Consider the following 10,674-nt stretch of genomic DNA (forward strand, 5'->3'; position numbering starts at 1 on the left):
TTTTACCTGTTATTTTCAGTAATTAATCTCTAAATTTCCATAAAAAATTAGGAAATAAATATAAATTATGTCTCTTTCATTTTAGAATGAACACAAATTATAACATAAAACATAAATGTTTATACTAGCTAGCTTAAATCTTGTAACATTATACATTTATATATATTTATTATATTGACCTTTCAGCCATGCCTGGCTAACAATACATAAGCTACAATGACGCGGCTCACGTGCAATCATGTTACCATATCAAATAACACAAAAGTAACCTTTGATCTGTACAAAGTAACTTGACTTGGCTATGTTTTGTAAAATACAGTCACATTTCTATTATTATACATTATATATGTATATAGATTATTGCTATTTAGAACAGTAAATAAAGAAGTAAAGCAAACAATTACCTCTTCTAGTTACGACCTTTGAACTCGGTTGCTGTTTGATGTAGGTTGATAATCCTTTAAAAAATGTTCATGTGTAGGATATGAAATAAAATATTTTTTTTAGGTTTTATATATATACATTTGAATAACTAAAAAATCATAAATTACTACATCATTACCATATAATTCCACTATAATTTACCAAGCTTAGTAACTAAGATGTATTGTACTCTAAAAAATATGAAATTTCGAGCAGACTAAAAACACACCCTACCTCATTGAAATATTGGTTCAAAAGAAAGAAATGGCATCCAACTCCATTAACATGGCTGAGAAAGCCACCAGGGGGACATTCTGAGCTTGTGATTGGTTATTCATGTCATATATAGAAGTAAGTCTATATAAAGGAGCATTTCCAAAAATGGAAAGAAGTGGGCAGGGTGCCACTGTGTTTGATTTATTGTATGAGCAATATCTTAGCAAATAGAAAAGATAAGACCTTCTTATTTTATATTCTAGCTTTTCAATATCAGTAATTTGAGTTTCTAATTTGTACAAACTATATACTTAGTATTACGACTTCACAAACATCTAATTTGAACCAGTGCTGCATTCAACATACCACGTGGCACACGAAAATCGATGTTTATGTGTTTTTTTAAATATTTAATTTTAGATTAAGAAATTGAATAATGTATAGTACTAAAATCTGAATTATAATCTACAGTTTGATACCAAACTTATTGACATAAATTCGTAAAATAGTAGTTCAATAAAATTTTAAATGCGAATCAACAAATGAGATGACATGGCCTTTCACCCGTGACCCATATTGAAAGGGTTAATAGAAGCTATGTAATCTGTAAAACGTTATTCTGAAATTTCACAATATTTCATTCAGTAGTTTTTTTTGCAATGCAATAAGACCAACCATAAAAGAGATGTGTTGAATTGATGCACCTGAACATGGTACGAGTTAATCTATGTTGTTATTATTTTCATATGTTTTCATCTTTAATTTTAAATATTCAAATTTCTCTTTTATATCATCATATGTAAGATGTGTTAACTCAATTCTTGCTCTCTAAGAACAATATGCATATATTTTCTATCCTATTTATAGATTTGATGTTTTCAAATTTTTCTGTTTATGCTATTGTCAGGAACTTTGCTTTAAAAATGATTTTCCCCTCAGGGCTCCAGGAAAGTTATCTTTTCAACAAACATTGCTGAAACTTCAATCACAATTCCTGGCATTAAGTATGTGATTGATACAGGGATGGTGAAGGCAAGGTAAGAATTTCTTACAGTGGAGTTGAATGAAAATATTTTTTTTTAGTTCATTACAAGTAAGTAGCATAGTTGTTAGTGAGCTAGTCTTTGGATTTACAGATTCATCATTTGTGTTCCATTACTGCAAAAAAATAAAGTAGTATTTCACACTTTGAAGTTATGGGTGCATTATAAGGGTGATGATGGAGTCCCACTATTTGGTCATACAAGGTTGGTAGTGATACTGTTGACTTACTGCCTTCTCTGAAGATTATCAATTCAAAATTAGGTATGGCTAGTACATTCAGTCCTTGAATAGCTTTGTGCTAATTTTCCAAAATATACAAACTTTACAAGTAAATTATGGGCTGGGTGTGGGTTAATAGTCAGTGTGTGTTGGACTGCAATCAGGCAGTCCAAGGTTTGAGTATGCAATTTGCTACTGGGAATGTTCTTCACATTCAGCTGTGATTGCATTATAAAAGTTATAATGCTTAAGAACAACCAAGTAGACAGTGGGTATTGTTAACTAGTTGTCCTCCCTCTGCTTAGCTGCTATTATTTAGGGATGACTATGCCTGAACCTTGGAGTTTGACTTAGCTGTTTAACTAATGTGTTGCTTAATGTGCCATCTAGATTGAAATTACCAAATTTACATTCAATTCTTATGTGATAGAATACTCAATAACTTATGTGTCATTGCTTGAAAGTATTTTAGATACCTAAGTTTACTTTCAGTTAAAATAAAATAATTAATCAAACAAATACTATTATTTTAATAATACAATAATTTGTGTTGGCTGTAATCATATTTATTAGTTATACTGAATATAGTTTATAGTGAAAATAGACACAATATTAACATGATTTTATTTTTCTTGTATGATTCAAATTAATGTTTAAAAAAAGAATTTTCAGTAGGCCGATAGCATTCTATCTCTTTGATTGAAAAATAAAATGTAAGTGGTTTATGTTTGTGAAGGGAAATTCGTTATATTTGTCATAAGACATTATGTTAGGCCTATTGTATATGTTTCAACACTATATTCCTAATCTAGTTCCTTGCAGATTTTCAAGAGAAACTTCTAATTTAGACAGGTAATCTTGTAATGTTAAGAAAATAGGAATGATATAAACTTCAGTTGTCTTCTCTTGTACTGTTGCTACAACTAAAATTTGTAAGTGATTAATCTGTAAGGTTCACTAATGCAAATATATCACTCTTCTGGTGGTGGAAATATGAGTTAGAAAGTGTGATTTACATAATAAACAGAGGACAGAGGTTTAAAAATTAACCTCCGAAAATGTTTCTCCAAACCAAAACCATGAAATAACAACATTATGAATTTCTTGACTAGAAGTATTCTAATTGAAGTTTAAATGATAAAAATGTTTGACCATTAGTAGTTGAAAAATGAATATAAAATGTTGAGACATATCAAGATATCAACCGATTATATTCATGTTATAGAAACTTTAAAAAAAAACAAGAAATTAGATCTAAAGATACATAGGGAATATCCTGGTTATTCATTGCTGTTTAGTTTGTTTTTAATAAAATGTGCTTCCTTAACTTTCTTTTGCAACCATTTTGCTCATATGCTGTTATAGTATGACCAGTGTTCTCCCTGTGACAGTTTATCTTACTGTGTTCATCAATATGCTAGTGATAGCATGAATTTTTTTTTCTAAAATCACTTCATGTCTCTCCAGTGTAAACATTTCATAGATGACAATCTTACCAATACATATTCATCAACATATCCAGAATGTTTTTTGTAACCAATAAGTTGAAATTTAGGCCCGGCATGGCCAGGTGATTAGGCCGCTCGACTCGCAATCTGAGGCTCCCAGGTTTGAATCCCCATCACACCAAACATGCTCGCTCTTTCAGCCGTGGGGGCATTATAATGTGACGGTCAATCCCACTATTCGTTGGTGAAAGAGTAGCCCAACAAGAGTTGGCGGTGGGGGGTGATGACTAGCTGCCTTCCCTCTAGTCTTACACTGCTAAATTAGGGACGGTTAGTGCAGATAACCCTTGTGTAGCTTTGCGCGAAATTGAAAAACAAAAAAAAAGTTGAAATCTTGACTACATTTGAACAGAATGTCTACCATGTCATTATTGATGTTTAAATAAAAATAATATTATGTTATTAGTCTTTATTACCATAATTATGATTTTTAAATAATGACTCGTATAGAATTGATAAAAATTACACTTTGGCAATATAACAATTATCGCTCATGCTATTTGATAATATATGTATATGCATCTAAACCATTGCCGTGTCTGTTGTATATTAGCTAACCTGATGAGCACTGGTTTTGAGTAAAAGGCTTTGTTGGGACTGGAAGTAGCAGATATAGTGTGATTTACATATTAATGTACATTATTTTTTACTTTCACTCATAAGTTCTTAGAATAAACCAAATGTGAATTTTACATTCTGCAAACCTTGTTCTATTTTTCTGATGCTTACAAAAACTAGGTTACAGTATCATTTAGTAGTAATTAATAGATTTTATTACCAATTTGGCAGGACATACCATCCAGGAAGTGGCTTAGACCTTTTGAAAGTACAGAAAATCTCAAAGGCACAAGCATGGCAACGAGCTGGCAGGGCTGGTAGAGAAATGAGGTTGGTCAAAATGTCATCTGTTTAATGCAGAAAAAAAAATATTTTTTGTAAAGTATAAGAAATTGTATTTCAGTTCTGTAAAACTTATAAAAATGTAGTTTCTCTGCATTTGTTCAGTAATTCAAATACATAGTGTATACCCCTCAGGAAATGTTATTTTTATATGAAGTAATAAATGGCTCTTTGAACTACTAAATCTTTGGTAAAAATACTCTAGTATTTTACTAACTGTCAAGCTGATCATGGAATATTTTTGCTGGAAAAAATACTGTTGTAGAAATTGTTTTAAAAAATCATGAGAAAATATTTTTGATGAAGTATTTCTTTTATTAGGCTGTAAAATAACATTTAATGTATTAACTATCATTGAAGAAGAAAATTAAATTATAAAATGTTTTTAACAAATTGTGTTAATTACTATATTTTCTAATTAACTACTAACTTATTTAAATGTAACAGAAGTAGTGAAGCTTAAAGTTTGTCAGAAAGTTGTTTCCTATTTTGGAACTAGAATAAAATATTGATAAACTATTGTTTTTTATATAATACCATGAGCTTCCTAAATAAATTGAAAACATTTGGTTTTGTTATTCTTTTATAGTGGAGTTTGTTACAGACTGTACACCAAGCAGGAATATGAAAATCTCAGAGAATATAGTATTCCAGAAATTCAGAGGTATTTATTCATTTTTTATTGCTGTTTTAAAGATAGGAAAAGAAAACTTCCTTTTTTATTGTTTATTTAACTATTAAAAAGTAGGACGATTTGTGAAAGTTATGTGAATACTATGTAGCAGGGTATTTTAAGAACATGTAATGCCTAACTCACTATATAATAAAAATGTAGGAGTTTGATTATCCTCTCTTTAGTATAAAGAAATCACTCACATTATTTTGTGAAACTCAATTTTAAGATAAGAATGTACAAATGTGAAAATGAAACTTGTTTTAATTAAAAATTGAAATTATTAGGAAACTCTGATTGACCAAAAACTTTAAAATTTTCTTGTCTTCCAGATGTAATTTAGCAAGTGTGATTCTACAGTTACTTGCAATTGGTATCAAAGATGTTGAGCACTTTGACTTTATGGACAAACCCTCACCTGAGGTAATTAGATATAGTTGTGCTACACAAAAATGTAATAAGATGTTAAAATGAGTACAATTAAAGAAAGTTTAATATCATAGAGAAAAAAAGATATTTACCGAGAATTTTTTGATGATCAAGTGTTAATTACATTTCTCTTTAAAAGATGCATGCTCATATTCATGTCAGAAAAATTATAATTATATGATGTGATTGGTATTCACACTATTTTTTAATCTAAATTTTAATGTCTCCACTGGAAAATGAAAATGTATCAGTAGTACTTTTTATAATTTGCTGAAGGTAATTGGTTATAGGCTTTAGATGGAAGAATCTTTAAATTTACCACTATAGCACAAGAGAAGTTATCTTTTTAATAATACATTAAGTGACGTGAAATTGTAATAAATAAGATTAAATATTTATGTGATAAACACATAAGCATAAAATGATTCCAGTGCCTGAATTTGTACCTGAACTTAAACCTGTGACCCTTGACTAGCAAAATCAGTGCTCTACTCTACTAGTGAGCTATCCAAGAGTACAAGTTGCCTATGATAATTTTCACTTATAAAGCTTTTCACTACGAGTATGATCACCATACCATGTTATGATAGATGCAAAGTCCAAATTTTAGAAGTCTAACACAGGCTTACATTTATGTATTTAAACTTGTAACAAACCAGTGAAATGGTAATACTATTATGTTATAATAATTAATATTCCGACAAGGTTCCTTACCCACACACCCCTCGATTCACATGGTTTAACTGATTCTTGCATGCAAATTATCATGTGACAAACCTCTACCAATAGTAGTGTCACACACCCATGTGACTCCCTCTAAGCTATTCTACCTAACCCATGCCCACAACTTTGGAGATGAGCATTAGGGAAGAGAAACAAATCCAGATGAGAGGAAGGAATCGGTAAACCTGATGACGTGGGGGATATGTTCAACCACCAACACATATAGGAAAGAGGGAAGGGGAAATGTTAAGAGAAGAATCCAAAGGAACCATAACAAGAGACTGTGGGTCTTGCAGCATCTCCTGAAAAGATTGCAAATGTGCCAGACCCAAAGGGAGAAGTGCTTCCATGGAAGCCACAACCCCCAATGCATTAGAACCTTGCTAGCAGTAAGATAGCGAACTGTAACGGCATGGATAAAGAAAGCTCCATCGATTGAATCTGGATGGTCCTGATGGAGGTGGGTGTTTAAAAAGACACTTCTGAAATAGCTGAGATTGTTAGGTAGGTAACAGGAAAAACTTATCCAACTGGAAAATCCAACCACCTGAGCTGCTTTTGCAAGAAGCAGATGAGTATGTTATGACCACCACTGTTTGGAAGGAGCTAATCAAAGCCAGATGTCCAAGTAGTGATTTTTTGTAAAATCTTCCAAAATGCTGAAGTCGGGTAAAATGTAGACCACCTGACAAAAGACATATGAAACCGAAACAAGTCTGAAGGGAAAGACATAAAACTTGTACTGAACCAAATGGCAAAAATACCTAAAATAGCATCCTGAGAAATGAAAAATAAGATCATGTATTGTGGCCATTTCAGTCCTGCAGAAATTGCCCACCTGATTGTGATCAAAGACTACATATAAAAAATGGAGAAGAACCAAGAAGTGCTTGAGAGGGGTCCGATCGAACCAGAACTCCAATGAGCATCTAGCATACATGATGAATGAAGAAACCCATAAATTGGACAGGTAAAGGATGGAAAGGTGCTGAACATGGAACATGAATAAAGATGGCAATGACTCAGAATGAAACAAAAGAGCAACCAAAAACAAATATATATATATAACATCACAGATACTGCACATGATGCTAAATGCAAAAAAAATGGACCCGTGGAGGAAAAGAGCCGACCATCAGTTCCTATTAGAAGTGGATGGTAAACAAACAGGACAAGACAGTGTCCCACCCCAAAAGATCTCAAAAGCAAAGAAGCCACTTATAGTGTGAAACATGGAGGGAATGAGGAAGAGGTAGCTCATAAAAATCCCCTAGATATAGTTGTCATACCTAAGAAAGGAGGTGTACGGTAGATGTTTCCTGTAGGAGAGTTGATAGGGTAAGACAAGGCTGGAAAACTATGTGGGGGATAAAATGGATAGGATTAACAAAGACTGCCACCATACAAATGACAGAGATCCTAAGTACATTGAATCAAGAACAAAATCTGCCTGATGGTAAGCTAAGGCAAGTTAACTAAAACATGTTGAGGGCAAGGCATGCAAGTAACCTCTCCCTATAGAAACAAAATGCTCATCATGAAACATAATGTCTGAAGAAGGATGGGGAAATCATACTTTGTAACATGTCTAAAAAAGGCTGAGGTAAGCCTAGCAGATTCTGCAGTAGAGGCCTGGGAAAGCAAGCCATAGTCATGTGGAGAAAAACTGATAAAATCTAGGATGCCCTGAGTGGGTTCAGCAGTTGTAATATGAAGGCAAGCAATATTGGGAGTAGGTAAGGTGGACCACATCTCCCAGTGATCTTCACAAACTAAATTAATTGTGAGAAGTATAATTTATTAAGAATTATGAAAATGAAATGGTAAATGTGTAGTGAAATAAACATATGTATAAGATGTTATGTGTTGAAGAAAAGAAGATATTTAACCTAATTATTGATTTACCCATAAGATGAACTACAGGGAAACCAAAAATAACACACTTGTTAAGCCTGATCGAACTGTGCAGAACAAAGTATATCTCTGTAATTTAAAAACCTTAACCTAACAATAAGACGTACAATATCGGGAGAAGTTTGTGCAGACCCTGGCTCCCGAAAACGAAAAGTGATAGTTAGGTAGAACAGCATAGAGGAAGTCATGTGGGTATGTGGCACTACTATTGGTGGAGGGTTGTCACATAATAATTTGCATGTGAGAATAAGTTAAACCATGTGAATCAAGGGGTGTGTGGGAGTGAAAGACTTGTTGAATGCGAAAAAATGTTTGCAGATAGAGGGCAGCACTAAATGAGAATAGCTATGTATGTGAGTAAAAGTAAGTACCTGTTGGAAATACATTTTCAGTGTAGGAAAATTATAACTGAAATATTTTATGTGAGAAACCAGGAAGCAAAAAGTGACTCTGAGAAAATTATGATTAACTTTTAATTTCATGGAAATTGGGATTGACTTTGTATATTTTAAGTATAATTACAAAAAAAAGCGGTAGTGTTCAGAATCGGGTTTTGTTTTGAAGTGTGATTGTAATCACGCATTTTACTGAAGCAATTTGTGTTGGTGAAGATCTGATAGAAAATTAAGTTGGAAAAGGAAAATATTATTATGAATCTGCATTAACAAAGTAAGTCACTATTTCTAAAATTTTAGCATTTATAATGTCTCTCATGATGATATTTAAGAAGGCTTGACAGGTTGATGAGATTTATGTTTAATAACACTTGTATATCTGCGATTCCATATTGGTCATTTCTGTGTATGTGGACCCAATGAAGATAAACTAAAGTAATCAAAGAGAAATAGATAACTGTATAGACAGATGAGAGTAAAAAAAAAGTCTGGAGAATTTGTTAATAATGATTCCGATCAATTATTTCCTTTGATTTTATTTAAATAGGTATTTTTGGCCAGTTTAGCAAAGTAAGAATCACATTTAAACATCTAAATGCCTTTTTCATTTAATACTTTATATTTAACTCTTTTAATCTGCAGATAGTATCCAGTGCTTTGTTGCAGCTTCAACTTTTGAGTGCTGTGGAAAAAGAAGACTCTTGTTGGAAGGTATATATTGTGTAGTTAGATAACTGTAATCATTATTTTAATACATGAAATAATACAAAAAGCATTGATGTGTTTTGTTGTTGGTCATTTATAAGGTTTATTCAAACAGTTGGATAGTTGTAACCCTAGCAAGAAACACTTGTTTAATCAAGCATTTTTTGTAACCTTAATAGGAAACTTGTTTAATCAAGAAACACACAAGGAACATATGTAATTAGATGTTGCATGATATAACTTGAAATTTTGTTTACCCTAAACTCTCTGCACTCTTACTGGGTGAATTATTGGTATTTGTGCTATTAAAAACTATTCAGAAAGCAACAAAAAAAGAAAACAGTTGTAAACTTTTATGAACCTGAAGATAAATAATTGTAAGTTTTTGTCACAATTTTCAGTCATTCCAAAAAGAAAAAGGGGTTACAAAGTATGTGAAATGGACTGAGTGACTGAGCCTGTCTGGCATTGAGGTAGTGAAAATGACAGATGAAATATAAAGTTTTACTGAAAATCATCTTATACTCAGACTAATCAGACTGACTAAAGTAAATACAGGGACAAATCTTCAGTTGAAATACTTTATTAAACATTTTATTTTTATTTGTACAACAGACATGTAATTTGTACTAAAAGTTTACCATCTTAAGTGAAAACACATTAAGTAAAGTTAGAATTATTGTTTATAGTAAATCAACAATGTGCATGCACTTAGGGTTAATAGGAAACACTTATTTAATCAAACAGCTGTTGTTACTTTAATAGGAAACACTTGTTCAATCAAACAGCTGTTGTAACTCTAACAGGAAACACTGTTTAATCAAACAGTTTAATAATTGAAAATTAGATAATGCAAATTGGATGAGCTTATAAATCCATCAAATATTTTGACAGTGGAAAAACTTTAGCGTTAAATGGATTTTCTTATTCATTCAAAAACAAGTATAGCTTTATATTATTCTAAACAGAATATATTTATTGCATTTCTTCCTTCAAGTAGTGTGTATATGAATCACTGTAAATGAGGAAATGTAGTTATCAGCAAGTTAGCTCAATATGTGATACAAAATACTATATATGATTATATATCTGTAACCTTCAGTTTGGATTTTTGTGGACGTTTGCTTATTAGTAACCGAATTATGTGAACTTTATCACCAGCTCACATCCCAGGGAAAACAGATGGCACTGTTTCCTCTTGAACCAAGATTTGCCAAAGTTATTTTCATGTCAAAAGAACTTGGGTGCACGTAAGTTTCAAATAGCTTTGTTTATCTTGTAGCTATTTTATAGTTGCATATATACACCTGGAAAAAAGTTAAGCACCCCCAAATATTTTTCAGGATTGCTTATTGAAAATAAGGTTCAATTTTCATGATGTTGAGCAATGTTCATAATTTCAAACATAATTAAAAGGATGTGAGCGTTCAGGTGTGACATTTAAATCAGGCGCGTTTTTTTTCCCCACGTGCAACTTGCTCCCTTCTTCACGTCCAATATGCACTATTTTCTCGTGCATCAAATC

The 10,674-nt window shown here is 31.9% G+C and overlaps 1 protein-coding gene across 1 annotated transcript in view; it reads left to right on the top strand.

The window, feature by feature from the left end:
- The window catches only part of LOC106464822 (putative ATP-dependent RNA helicase DHX33), a 55,974-nt gene that overhangs the window by 26,294 nt on the left and 19,006 nt on the right, over positions 1 to 10,674 (top strand). Inside the window, exons 11-16 of the mRNA XM_013924981.2 lie at positions 1,579 to 1,676; positions 4,200 to 4,298; positions 4,900 to 4,974; positions 5,316 to 5,406; positions 9,087 to 9,155; positions 10,311 to 10,399. Of these exons, the coding sequence (XP_013780435.2) occupies positions 1,579 to 1,676; positions 4,200 to 4,298; positions 4,900 to 4,974; positions 5,316 to 5,406; positions 9,087 to 9,155; positions 10,311 to 10,399 (521 nt within the window). The remainder of the gene's footprint in view (positions 1 to 1,578; positions 1,677 to 4,199; positions 4,299 to 4,899; positions 4,975 to 5,315; positions 5,407 to 9,086; positions 9,156 to 10,310; positions 10,400 to 10,674) is intronic.

The sequence above is a fragment of the Limulus polyphemus genome, unplaced genomic scaffold, assembly GCF_000517525.1.
Source record: "Limulus polyphemus unplaced genomic scaffold, Limulus_polyphemus-2.1.2 Scaffold63, whole genome shotgun sequence".
Taxonomy (NCBI): Eukaryota; Metazoa; Arthropoda; class Merostomata; order Xiphosura; family Limulidae; genus Limulus; species Limulus polyphemus.